General features: G+C 38.6%; 1 protein-coding gene across 1 annotated transcript; it reads right to left on the bottom strand.

Annotated features, from left to right (window-relative positions):
* Positions 1 to 369: 369 nt before the first annotated feature.
* Positions 370 to 3,790, bottom strand: LOC138667786 (uncharacterized). Its single transcript, XM_069755874.1, has 3 exons — positions 3,718 to 3,790; positions 1,670 to 1,828; positions 370 to 1,440 (listed from the first exon to the last, which is right to left on the bottom strand). The coding sequence occupies exons 1-3, from the start codon at positions 3,773 to 3,775 to the stop codon at positions 782 to 784; spliced, it is 876 nt and encodes a 291-aa protein (XP_069611975.1). The 5' UTR covers positions 3,776 to 3,790; the 3' UTR covers positions 370 to 781.
* Positions 3,791 to 14,419: the final 10,629 nt, after the last annotated feature.

Below are 14,419 nucleotides of genomic sequence, written 5' to 3'. Positions count from 1 at the left end.
TATCAGCAGGGAACATAAATCCTCTAACTGGCAATCTTTCTGTTACTCCTTTTTCCTGTACAATTGGATGAATATGTGACTCACCAGCGCAGGGCTATGTACGAGATTCAGGGTGAGCCGCCAAGGAGCGGGGGCGCCATTTCTCATTCTTTGTGTCTAGGGTGCCAATCTCCGCTGGTAGGTAGGCACTGTTAATAGGATTTGCTGTGCAGGGTGCAAGTAGCCAGCACGGTTGGCTGCATGGTGATTGTTTTATATGGCTTCTGTTTTTAGAGAGATGAATTAAAAGCTAAATTTTATCTGACTCATCAGTTATGGTATAGGGTTAATTTTTTGTTTTTCTTGATTTCATGACCTTATTGGAATATCTTTGAATGTTTGATAATTTTATTAAAATAGTTTTAATGATTTTAAAATTGTCCTTTACAATAAATAACAATATTTAATACAAAAAGCAATTGAGAAGAGACATGTTACATACTTAGATCTTTATGGGTACAGATTTCATAGGCATCCGTAATCACAATCTACCTTTGTCCTGTCATGCACAATCATTATATAGCCAAATCAAATTAGTCAAATAAGGTGCCGGCGTCGTTGCTGAAGCTTTATTATAATTTTGTTGGGGAAATTAGGGCAGAGGATTAAAAGGGAAGGTTTGAAAGGCAAAGCTGTGTGAATACACTGGAGTTAAGCATTTGCGGCTATTGATTAATTTCCATGCAAATTATGTACTAGGCTTTGGAATCTACAGATAAAATATTATTGTTGCTTATGATTATTATTTAGCTGGTCTTCGCACCCGCTTGTTAGCCGTCTGAATCCTCCCTTGAGGTCCTTGGACATTAGGTTTTATGTCTAATTCTGCAAGGTTGAGTTCTATGCTTCTTAGCAGCCGGTGGCCTCGGCCACGACTATGTTTGGCTGCTTCTGGCCTTTCCCCATCAACATCTCTTGCTATGATTCTTGGGACTAATTTAATTGCTCGAGAAAAAGGCTGGAAGGGAATTTTTTGATTTGCTGTTGTGTTGAAGACCTTAATTTTGGGTTCTTCTTGAGATTCTGCTGGTTTAATGATTTGTTCATCATTGGAAGCGTTTGGTGCGTTGATTTCCTCACTGGAGGCCTCTTTTTCTGTAATGGCTTGTAAATTATTCTCTTCATTAGAAGAGTCATCTTGGTTGACAGCTGCTGCCTTATTCTCCTCACCAGATGACACATTTTGGTTAGCATCCGCTGCATTTGCCTCCTCCTGATTGCTTTCCTCACTTGAAGACGCCTCTTGCTTATCATTAACAGCCTGGCTTTCCCCACTTGAGGAAGATTTTCCCTTTTCTAGGACTGGTGTAGTATTCTCAATAAATATAGGCTCTTCTGGTGAAATATTCTTTATTCCTCCTGAATGACCTGCTTTACCACGAAATCCAAAAACTGGTGATTCTGAAAATAAACAACATGTCCATAATGCATGTCTAACATAAAAGTACAAAAGTAAATTTATACCTTGATACTAGATGTGTCCTAGACAGATGGTTCATTATTATAAATGAAACCGGCAAAAAAGAAGCTTAAAACTTACATTTTTTTTTAGATACAAAGGATGATTTTCAAATGATAATCATATATTTACAAATATAAATAATTTTATATCTATGGAGAAGGCGCTTACCAATCTTCACATCTCTACGAGAGGGATTACTCAACACCAGGCCAGATTCTTCAGATGACTTTTCAGAGTTGTGACTTTTCCCATGGTTTAGTGAGGCTCCATTCTCAGGTTCAAAGACTATGCGATTTACAGCCTGTGCTGAACTTGGGAAATGAAATGCTTTTTGATAAAAGAAAAAAATAGAAGATCTCTGCTTAGTACAATATATTAAATCTAAAAAGTCAAAATATTTGGTCTATACCAAATCAACTCACTGTTTTGTTAGAAAAAAAAAACATTTGTCATTAAGTAAAATAGGGGTATACATTATCAAATGGAAATCACTCTCTAGCTTACACACATGCGTTTGGTGTGGCTTTTTATGCTGTGAATTTTTGTGCACAAAAATCTAAGCATATTACAGTTAGGGCAAAGAGGATAAAATTTAAGAAAATCTCATACCCACTGTGTTCTATTTTTTTAACACTGCAGATATCGACCTGCAACATGTCCTGTTTGCTAAGCTAACAAGTTTCATCAATGCTTAGGAAATAGGAAGTTTCCAAAACAAAGCAGTATTATTTAAGACATGACATACCAAAAAGAAACAAAATCCACATTTGAAAAAACATTGCTGTAAAAACACAAGTTAAAAAAATCAAACGAAAAACTAAAAAAAAACCTCAAGTACTTTAAATTATCTACTTGGTACCAGTGTAAAAATTATACTCCAGTCAGAAACTGGAGTACATTTCTTTTGAAATTTATGCCAACTCATCTGATATATCATGATGGATTTGTTGGCTGAGGTAGGTCGCACTCACACTTTCCTGCCAAGCTGCACACACTTTTTAAACATTTCAAACTGTTTTATCCCGGAATTCTGGAGAAAATTGGTGAATTCGGGTCATAGATATAAATATTCCAGCAGCCTGCAGGAGCCATTAGATGGAGCTGGGGAATATTTACCATACTTCTTATACATGAAAAAGTTATTGCCATCTTAGACATTTATCACATATCATCAGGATATCTCTAGAACAAGGGTCCCTGAGAGCAACCAACTTAGGGCTAATGGGGATGGAGGGTTGGCTGTATGATGAGGATCAGGGATCCCTATTCTAATGATAGATGCAGGTCCCAGTGTTTTATCTATTAAACATTTATGGAACATCCTGTTGAAATGCCAAAAATGTCTAAAATATAAAAATAAGAAGTTTAGTAAACTTCTAAAAAGGCAATATGCAGCAAATTCCTAATGAAGCCTCATTCAAACGTTTGCGTATCACGGTTCACAAGACACGGAATGGCCGTGGGTATCCTGAACCGAATTTCACACACTGTTAGACTATATATGTGGCTGTCAATCTCAGACAGCAGACCCATGGCCAGTCCATGTATCACAGTACATACATGGATTGTGATACACGGTCATCTAAGCAAAGTTTTAGACAACATGCAGTAAGTGTTAATGGTGACTGCATGTGGCCAAGTACTCCATCATTCAACTCAATTTTGGATTTGCACATATGGTATTCCCACCCATTAATTAAAATAATGAATAGAAAAATATATTAACATCAGGGTGTTCATTAGTTTCGTAGGCGGCCATATATTTACACAAATATATTTCAATAACTAAGTAATAAAAAGATGGAAAAGGTTTAGCTAAGAGTAAATAGATACCTCATCCTTGGTTATGTAACCATAAAAAATGAGTAGCTGTCGATGCATTTTACGGCTGTGAATATGCATACTGTGATCTAAATGAATGCAATAACTTCTAAGACTCGGAAAACAAAAGACAAAAAAATAATGAATTGCAAACTGCCTAGTGCAATCTAATAAACTGAAAAACTAATTCCCGCTAATTGAATTTAATTGTAGCTTTGATATGAAATACACCATTAATATACAATTTAAATGGATATCTTTGGTAAGCAAACTGGCAAAATGTAAAATCTTATGTGTACATTTTGTAAAAAATGATCATATAATGGAGAAAATCCAACAACTATATGAATGAAGGCTGATTCAGTTCTCAAAGTTTTTTGTTTTCCATAGCTCACCTTTACGGCTTTTGGCTAAGCAAATAGCCGCCAGAGAGAGAATAATTACGATTTTCATTCCCACCAGCGCTGTTCACAGCTTCCCACAGCTTACTGTCATGAAGTAGGTGGGAGAAACGACCAACTTTTAAATGAGGATGTTTAGCCCCACCTCTCAAGATCTGTACGCTTTGTTCTAGAGGAGGGTCCGGTGTGTGGAGATATAGCTTTCCAAGACGTGGCCTCTCTGTGTTTCATTTGAGTCTCTTCATGCACTATTTGAGGTTTAAATGACTTTTGCGAAAAAGCATGACAAGTCAAGTAATGGAATTATGGGTGGAAGTTCAAGTGGAGAACTAAACTGGTTAGTAATGTGATACCAGCAATGGAAAACAAACACAGGAAGTTCAGAAATAATGAAATTTGGACAACTTTTGCTAATGCTGGATTGCATGAAATTCTGGACATTAAAGTTACATATTACTAGAGCTTTATTGTAGTTGAAGCAATGTAGGGTTAAACAGCATTTTATTACAGCAGGTATGATATATTAACAGAGTTTTCACATCTTCTTCTGTCAGGAGCACACTGGATCCCAGCTTCCAGGCTTGCTGCCTGCAGAACGATTCTGATGTTTGACAGTTTGGAACACTGGCATGACGGCGTCGTTGGCCCAATTTGAGCATTGTGCAAGAAAAAGCTTTGCTTCTGCAGTATGAGAAAAAGGGGCACTTTCAAAATTTCACAGTATAATGAAAATCTTGCAAGCTCTGTTCTCCTTGCATAGGATAAACTACAGAGATGACTGGTAATTTAGACAATGAACAATAAATTATAAAATTAAAATGTTTTCCATTCCTAAAAAGAAGGTTACTTGCTTTTACAGGTGCTTTGCAATTTCACCCATTTAAAGAATCATCAAAGTTTTTTTCCCCTTTTATATTGCAATCAACATATTATATAGCACATTGTACTTACAATTGCTTGTTTTGCCATTCTACCCAGCTAATTATTCTCTTTTCTCTGCTCTATGTAGAAACAAGAAGCCTCTTTTCCCGGCATTTATCATTTCCCTCTTCAATTCTTGACCCAGCTGCGACCTCCTCCCTCCTGCAAGGGAATTTTGCAATAACACATGATTCATACATATTGGCTGTTATATAAACAGGGCCGATTTTAAGTTTTCTGCTGCCTGAGCCGAAAATTGAAATGGTGTCCTCCTTACAGCGCAATTTAAACCTACAATGACCAAATTCAATTCTGTCATTGTTTTTTTGGCTATGTTTTTACAGTATTTATTTGTTATTGTCTAGTTCCCTTAAAGGTCTTAAACCTGTGATTGATGAAAATATGTTCTTCAATACCACAGTATTGCAGTATATAGAACAAATCATTGTCTCCAATGAGGACATCCAGCACCCTAACCACCATCAGTAAATGAACACAGGACCAGAACCACCATCAGTACAAGAATGCATCACCAGAACCACCAACAGTGCATGAATACAGCACCAGAAATGCCATTGGTACAGGAATACAGCACTCGAACCACCATCAGTACAGGAATATAAAACCACTATCAGCATATACAGTACCAGATCCACCTTCAATACATAAATACACACCAGAAGCACCATCAGTATATAAAACATCTCTAGAAACATAATAAGTACATGCATACAGCTCCAGAACCATGGTCAGTACAGGAACAAAGTATTAAATCAAAGCCACCATCAGTATATTAATACAGCACGAGAACCACCATCAAGGTATGAATTGATCCCTAGCACCAACATTAGTATGCAACTGCAGCACCAGAACCACCATTAATTCATGAATACAACACCAGAACCATCATGAGTAAATGAATACAGCACCAAGCTTGGTACAGCAATCAATTACAATGTCAGGTACGCACCCAAAATATTAATTAGTATCACATGAACCTTCAACTCCTACTATGTCCTTAACAATGGTAAGGGCATAATAATTGTTGCTACTAATCAGCATCAGACTGCGAACCATCGATGAACCACAGTGTTCATGAGATGTAGTAAACATCACAAACATTTACATCCAGGTACCTTATAGGTGACAGCTTCTCTCATTGGAGTCATTTTCATCTTCCACAGCCCTCTATGTATAGTATGATGTCCAGCACAGCTTCCCATACACAGTAATCTGGCCTCAAAGTATATTGCACAATGGCCCAACAGCGCTCCTGACTCCGAAGACCAATATTAAAGAACCACTTCAGGGTTTTTTTTTAGTGCAGAGCTGAAGTGATGCTACTAATCTATGTTCCCTGTCCTCAGTCTCATGCTTACCAGTCTTCTTCATCTTTTATTGTGGCCTCTCCGGTTGGTATTCTGCAGGTTGTGACTTGTCGTATCGCTACAGCGTATGCTGGAGCGAGTCGGAAGTCATGACACAATGTAAATCTATAAAAGCCAGAATGAGGCCAAAACAAAGGTCTCTAGACCTCTGACATCCAGTCAGCCAATTGATGCGGTCACAACTCAATCCTTGTTTCCTATTTTCACAGACTCTTTTATATTGTATTGCATTTTGCATCGGTGACGGTGGCATGATGCAATTATGTCATCGTCACCCAACATCAATTGCTGTAAGTAGCCCTATTTGCCCAATCGTCAGTCCTTCCCTGCTCCCAGATGGTGGCAAACTGCCACCCCCTGAGAAACACTTTGGACCACCGCATGATGCTCATCTAAACTCATGGCAGTTTGGTTGTAAATGAAGATTCTCTTTATAATACTTAAAGTTGCATGTTACTTGTAAGATGCTCCAGATTCATTAAGTGGGGTGATCCTCCTTATGAATCAGGCACCACTTACTCCATCAAAGCACCCGATTCGTTAAGATGCTCACCCAGTCTTGATGAATCAGGGCTGAAGTCTGTAAAGATATATACCCTGGGATGTTATCTATCATATTTTCATAGCTAAATGGGAGTCAGTGCTCTATGCTCATGTAACAGGTTTATGCAGTAGTCATGTATTTAGAGTGAAGGATGAGAAAGTAACTAACATTGACCTCACACTATACACTTTCCATGACTGCACTAATGAAAAAGTTGATGAGAGATGTATGGAAGGACAATATGTGACACCGCAGAGTAAACATCAGGTGGCCTTTTTCCATTGTTACGCACGTCATTTTCCATAAAATGTATACCTTTGGGCTATAAAGGCTTTGTTTTATCACCCTCCTAAAATTAAAGACTATCTATGTGACTTCAAAATTCCATTTTGTATTAGGAATAAGGAAGGACGTTAATGCATAAAATTCCCATAGCAAAAAAAATATAAAGATAGGGTTAAACTTTCTAAGAAATTACTGTGAAAAAATATTTTATGTATTCATAACAATGCCTAAGATATAGTCACATCACAAGTTTTATGGTGACATAATTATTTTTTTTCCCTGTATGAAATCGTACTGAAATTTTCTAGAATTGTAACTCAAACATATTTGTTTGACAAAAAGTTTAAAAAAAAACTACAGTGTGCTTTGCTACAAAATATATACAGTTGTGTTCTGACCATGAAAGCTAAAAACAAAGGAAAAGTGCATCATCAAAATTTCTATTAGTGAAAAGTTCAAATTACAAACTTTGTTGCATACAGCCAGGTACGGACTGGGGATGAAATTCAGCCCTGGCATTTGAAATCACACAGGCCCATGGTATCCCCGTCCCCAAGCATCATATGGGACATATTACTAATATTACCCTGGATGGAGGAAAGGAAGATTTACTACAAGAACAATATTTCTAATTATACCCACGGCATGCTGAGGTAAGTGACGGAGTGACTGGCTTTGTACTCCGTCACAACTGTTAACAGTATGGGTGCCTTGAGAACATTGATTCTGTTAACAACATAGCACACAAGGCAGCCCACAACCAGACCGGCCCTTCTGGCATTTGCCAGAATTGCCAAATGGCCAGTCCGGCCCTGCATACAACTGTCACTCTTGCTTTTAGTCTGTGTTCATATGTGGAGCTTCTTTTTTTTAAGAATACACAGTACAGACCAAAAGTTTGGACACACCTTCTCATTTAAAGATTTTTCTGTATTTTCATGACTATGAAAATTGTACATTCACACTGAAGGCATCAAAACTATGAATTAACACATGTGGAATTATATACTTAACAAAAAATTGTGAAACCACTGAAATTATGTCTTATATTCTAGGTTCTTCAAAGTAGTCACCTTTTGCTTTGATTACTGCTTTGCATTCTCTTGATGAGCTTCAATAGGTAGCCACCAGGAATGGTCTTCCAACAATCTTGAAGGAGTTCCCAGAAATGCCTAGCACTTGTTTGCCCTTTTGCCTTCACTCTGCGGTCCAGCTCACCCCAAACCATCTCGATTGGGTTCAAGTCTGGTGGTCATCTGGCGTAGCACCCTATCACTCTCCTTCTTGGTCAAATAGCCCTTACACAGCATGGAGGTGTGTTTGGGCTCATTGTCCTATTGAAAAATAAATGATGGTCCAACTAAACGCAAACCGGAAGGAATAGCATGCCGCTGCAAGATGCTGTGGTAGCCATGCTGGTTCAGTATGCCTTCAATTTTGAATAAATGCCCAACAGTGTCACCAGCAAAGCACCCCCACACCATCACACCTCCTCCTCCATGCTTCACGGTGGGAACCAGGCATGTAGAGTCCATCCATTCCCCTTTTCTGTGTCGCACAAAGACATGGTGGTTGGAAGCAAAGATCTCAAATTTGGACTCATCAGACCAAAGCACAGACTTCCACTGGTCTAATGTCCATTCCTTGTGTTCTTTAGCCCAAACAAGTCTCTTCTGCTTTTTGCCTGTCCATAGCAGTGGTTTCCTAGCAGCTATTTTACCATGAAGGCCTGCTGCACAAAGTCTCCTCTTAACAGTTGTAGTAGAGATGTGTCTGCTGCTAGAACTCTGTGTGGCATTGACCTGGTCTCTAATCTGAGCTGCTGTTAACCTGCGATTTCTGAGGCTGGTGACTCGGATAAACTTATCCTCAGAAGCAGAGGTGACTCTTGGTCTTCCTTTCCTGGGCAGTCCTCATGTGAGCCAGTTTCTTTGTAGCACTTGATGGTTTTTGCCACTGCACTTGGGGAAACTTTCAAAGTTTACCCAATTTTTCAGACTGACTGACCTTCATTTCTTAAAGTAATGATGGTCACTCATTTTTCTTTACTTAGCTGCTTTTTTTCTTGCCATAATACCAATTCTAACAGTCTATTCAGTAGGACTATCAACTGTGTATCCACAACACAACTCAGGAAGCACGGTGGACCAATTTCCTACTAGTTTCGGAATAGGATGTATTCCTTCCTGATGAAGGAATACGTCCTATTCCGAAACTAGTAGGAAATTGGTCCACCGTGCTATCTGTAGCAAGTCACGTGAGCAATCACATGACCGTGACGTCATGCAAGGTCCTGCAGAGGCAGAGAACCGAGAGCTGCACAACAGCGCCTAGTCGCTACTAGCAGTGAGCGAGAATAGGGCTGTTTGCCGCCGGTCGGGGCACTGCCTGGAGCCCGCTCACGTGAAAGCAAAAGAGGAAAAAAAACTCCACCGAAGCCGCATTTTTCCACATTTGGACTTTTTCAAAGACCGACTAAAGGGAACTGTGGATATTATCGACTATACCGCACTAGGTAAAAAATCAATTTATTATCTCGCTCAGAATTTCCTTATGGTAATGTTGTGCTCCACGGCGGAGCTATTTTAAAACACAGCACAAACTTATTATTTTTTAATAGTTTTTTATTGTCATATAAAAGGTGCAAATATTTATTGTTTTTTGGAGGTATTTAGTGGTCACAAAACTGGAGAACCCAGTGCGGATTATTTTTATATATACCTGTTTATAGCTACTAATACAGAAGGGTGGCACTGTATTTGTATCTGCTGCAGGATTCACAGTTTCTGAAGCGCTACTGGTGTGCTTAATTATATGCTTATAAGGCAGTTCAAATAATATCTTAGCTCAACCAGGAAGGCCTGGGTAATAGTCTCAAGTTTTTGCAGAGCAGCAACAGCTTACATGTCCAACAAATGCAGATGGAAGTAAACACGAGCAGCAGATGAAGGAGGATTACTGGAAACCGATATATGCAGCAGAAACTCAGAGCATAGTAGTAGGATAACCACACAGGTTCCCAGGAGCAGGTATATAGCCAGGGAGCCACCAGGGTCAGGAGCTGGATGCAAGGCAGAATACTCTAGCACAGACTGAAGGCTGGGGTGGAGTTTTATAGCAGGAAGACACAGTGCACATGAGACCAAAGATGCCATCTTGGAAAAGGGCAGTAATGCACAAAAGGTAATAAAAAATGTTCAGAGTCCTGACACAGAGATATGTAGACTATCTAAGAAAGGATTGGCATTAGGTCCTGGCAACGAGGATCACCTTAACGTGGCTGCCAGGTTCATATGAACTGGCCAATTTATGCGCTAAGAATTCTCAATTTTTCATATTTCTAGTACAGTAATGCAATTCAATTTTCATATTTTATGTTTGCATGCTATGGCGCTACAGAGTGCTGCCTTATCTGATTGATTCTGTGGTAAAAGTCAGCACAGGTCAGAACCAAAATAAAAAATCTTGTGGATATTAACCTCGCTGCTGAATAAGACATCAATCCAGATTGAATTTAAAATTAAATATATAAATGACAATGATTGGGGTCTTTCCATTTTCCCCCTTTATAATACTGGTAGCATTAATTTTTGGACATTACCATATTTTCAAAAAGGTAACATCATCTCTACAAAAGCATTCTTCAAGGAAGTTGACGCTAACAGTTATATACATTTCAAAAGTGACTGGCCACCATACCAAATGGCTGAATAATATTCCCACTAACCAATTTCGTAGAATTGGAAAAAAATGTTGGTTTAATGTGGCCATTTCCTGAGTAAGAAGTAACTATATACTTCGAAACGCATAGAATAAACCACCATCCTTCATTTATTATATCTGAATTGATGTCTTAATCAGCAGCGCGGTTAATATCCACAAGATTTCTTTTATTTTGATTTGGCCTATACTATTACTCTGTAGGGCAGTGTTCCCCAACTCCAGTCCTCAAGAGCCACCAACAGGTCATGTTTTTAGGATTTCCTTAGTATGGCCCAGGTGATGGAATTGATGTATGTCTAGATTATGGAGTTCTCACCTGGGCATTACTAAGGAAATCCTGAAAACATGACCCACTGGTGGCTCTTGAGGACCGAACTTGGGGAACACTGCTGTATGGGCTTCTATTTAAACCTCACTGTTTCCTCTGATACCTGCTGATTGTAGCTTACGACTACCCAGTTTGGTGGTGAAGGAGTGACAGTTTGTTAGTGTCTTCTCTAGGAGTTAGCTGCGTGGTTTTGGTCGTGTGTTTTTTCCTTATCCTCTCCCTTTTGATTGGTCTCTCCAACTGTTCCCTAAAGTAGAAAAGAGGATGGCTTCTACAAATGGATAATGATACTAAACACATATCAAAATGCACAATAGGCTACCTCAAAAAGAACATTCTGAAGGTTTTACAATGGCCCTCACAGTCACCTGATGTGAACATCATTGAAAATCTGTGGCTAGACCTCAAAATAGCAGTGCATGCAAGACGACCCAGGAATCTCACAGAACTGGAAGAATTTTCCATGGAATAATGAACAAAAATCCCTCAAACAAGAATTAAAATACTCTTGGCTACAAAATGTGTTTACAAGCTGTGATACTTGCATAAGGGGGTGCTACTAGGTACTATTCAGGGTACAAAAACTTTTGCATTGGCTCATTTTCCTTTATGTAATTTTTAAAATGTAAAAGATTAGCATATTTATATTTTTTACTTACAGTACAAAGGAAATGTGTCATCTTTAACTTTAGGCCTTTTAGTGATCACTTTATCTTCAACTTGTATGACTCTACACAACAACAGTAATTTTGACCACAGGTTCCTAAACTTTAACATTCCACTGTAGGGATTGTTATAAAACCTGTGACATTTAGAGGTATTTACACTGACTTTTTTCCACTTATAAAATGATACCGCAGATTAGCCAAAATCTTGCTAATCTGTAAATTCAGTAAAATAGCACTTTGTTATGTAAAGGCTAGAAAAACAAATGATCAACGTGACTTTGCTAGAGTAATAATAAAAAGTCCTAAGTACTAAGCAGTAGTTGTGCCAAAAATGTCTAATGCAGTTTCCCATATTAAAATCCATGTTTAATGGGAATCTATTACCAGGTTTAGACCTTATAAACGGTTGCCACCATGTTGTACTACTAATAAACACCATTTTAAACTTTGACCCCACTACTGCTGCAAACTGCATGCAAAAAAAGTATAACATCTCCTGTGCTATATGCAAATTGAACTTGAAGTGTCTACTTGGATTATCCTGAGGTCTAAAGTGTCAGACAGCCTCAGCCCTAACATATCATATCTTTCTTGATTGACATTCTTGTGTCATCCACAGTACTGTTACTACAGTGAACCGGCGCATGAGCCGTGGGAGGACTCCGTTTAATTTTCTGCATTTGCTTCTGCGTTGGTTTCAATCTAAAGTGCTTTTGGGTGAAATAGGAGTGTCAATCAAGGAAAGATATCCTGGATTAGAGCTGATGGCACAGAGCTATGGATAGGTCCATTGGACAATTTAGGCCTAATTTATACAGCTCTGTCAAAAATTAAGAGACCACCACATCACCACACACACACCAATCTCCAGACCTGAACCCCATTGAAAACCTCTTGAATGTAATCAAGAGGATGATGAATAGTCACAAGACATCAAACAAAGAAGAACTGCTTACATTTTTGGGCCAGGAGCAGTGTGAAAGACTGGTGGAAAGCATGCCAAGATGCATGAAAGCTGTGATTAAAAATCACAAAATTTTGATCTCTGAACTCTTCCTGAGTTAAAACATTAGTATATTTGTTTCTAAATGATTATCAACTTGTTTTGTGTGCATTCTTTGTCAGAAACAAAATGCAAAATTGTTTGCTTGGAAATTCAGAGACATGTTATTAGAAGTTTATAGACTAAAAGAACAATTTGCATTTTACTCGAAAATATATTTATAAAGAGAAAAATCAGACAAACTGAACATTTTGCAGTGGTCTCTTAATTTTTGCCAGAGCTGTATACCACACATACAATTTAATACGGTAATTCTATAATTGTATTATTGTATGCAGCATGCATATAAGCTGGGTTATTTATTTCACCTGGCTAAGTAGAATCCATATATTTTGAACCTTTCATTATGGACAGTGGTGTCATGTGATCTCCGGTCTGACTACCAATCAGTACATGCTCTCCTGTGTAGACAGGACGTCCATCTCTGACTTCCTGTAAACTACATGAAGACGTCATCACCTGGTGGTGTGAAGGAAACACATTCTGTATCCCTGCATAGTGAATTGTTTGAGCCTTGCCCCATTGTGTGAGCCCTGCCCAAGACAGCAACACCTACTTAAAATGTGTCTCAAGTGTTGATTTTCTTTGTTGCTCCAAAATATACTGTGGTTCCAGAAATTAATGTGGTGACGATTTTAATGTTAACTCATCGCAATAAAAATGTATAGATGTGTTGTATAATATGTAATTATAACAGTGGTTGCCTGGTTTCTATGTAAAATAGCCCAAATGCTTAATATTTCTGACAAAAAAAAATCGTTACTTACCTCTCTGCTTCTGCATGCCATTCTTTGTCTACTGGCTGCAGCAGTGATGTCCCATCTAGAGAATGTTAACAGGTTCGCTGATGCAATAGCACAGACAATGAGGAGACCGTGGTACTTAAACCAACAACTATTCGATGAACACAATTAATGGGGTGCCTTCAGCACAATATCAGAGGATAGGTAACACCATGAAAATGGAACAAGTTGTGTTAAAAGATGAATACAGTAATTAAGATGAACAGGATACTGACACAATGCTATTTACACACTATCTCCCAGCACGCCAAAATACTCGGAGACCACCCGAGCAATGAGTATACTCGCTCATCACTAATTATTATCATTAAATTACTTTTATTGTCAGAAAAATATTTAGAATTGAGAGTCCTCAGTGGTTGATACCTTTTAATGGCTAACTGAAAAGATGATAACAAATTGCAAGCTTTCGAGACTACACAGGTCTCTTCATCAGGCAAAGACCTGAAGAGACCTGTGTAGTCTCGAAAGCTTGCAATTTGTTACCATCTTTTCAGTTAGCCATTAAAAGGTATCAACCACTGAGGACTCTCAATTCTAAATATTTTTCTATCTACTGGCTAACACGGTACCAAGATATATATCTTTCCTGTATGTTATTGTCAGAGAAGTCTTTGTCCTAATACCCCAACCTAAACTGCGTCACTGTCACTACTGTGTCAGTCAGTGTTGTCACTCTCTAGGTAACACAAAACATAATACAGGCCCTAGTGGGAGTCGATGATATTACCTGTTAGGACGCAAGTCCCAGATTAGTTACTTGGTACACTCATCACACTGGCTGCCTTCATTCCTTAAAGCGCAGCACTGGTCACCATTTTGTACCTTACATCTACACTAGAAGTGACTTCATCATTGTAGTTGTCTCTCTGTCTGCCCTGGTTCTGCCCACTTGTCTCAGCTCTCCCAGCTCTGGTCTCTCAGGTTTTTACTTGGATCTGGTCTCTCAGCTCCTTTACCCGGATCTGGTCTC

This window comes from Ranitomeya imitator, chromosome 2 (genome assembly GCF_032444005.1).
Source record: "Ranitomeya imitator isolate aRanImi1 chromosome 2, aRanImi1.pri, whole genome shotgun sequence".
NCBI lineage: Eukaryota > Metazoa > Chordata > Amphibia > Anura > Dendrobatidae > Ranitomeya > Ranitomeya imitator.
The sequence above is the reverse complement of the archived record's forward strand: the minus strand, read 5'-3'. Positions and strand labels throughout refer to the sequence as shown.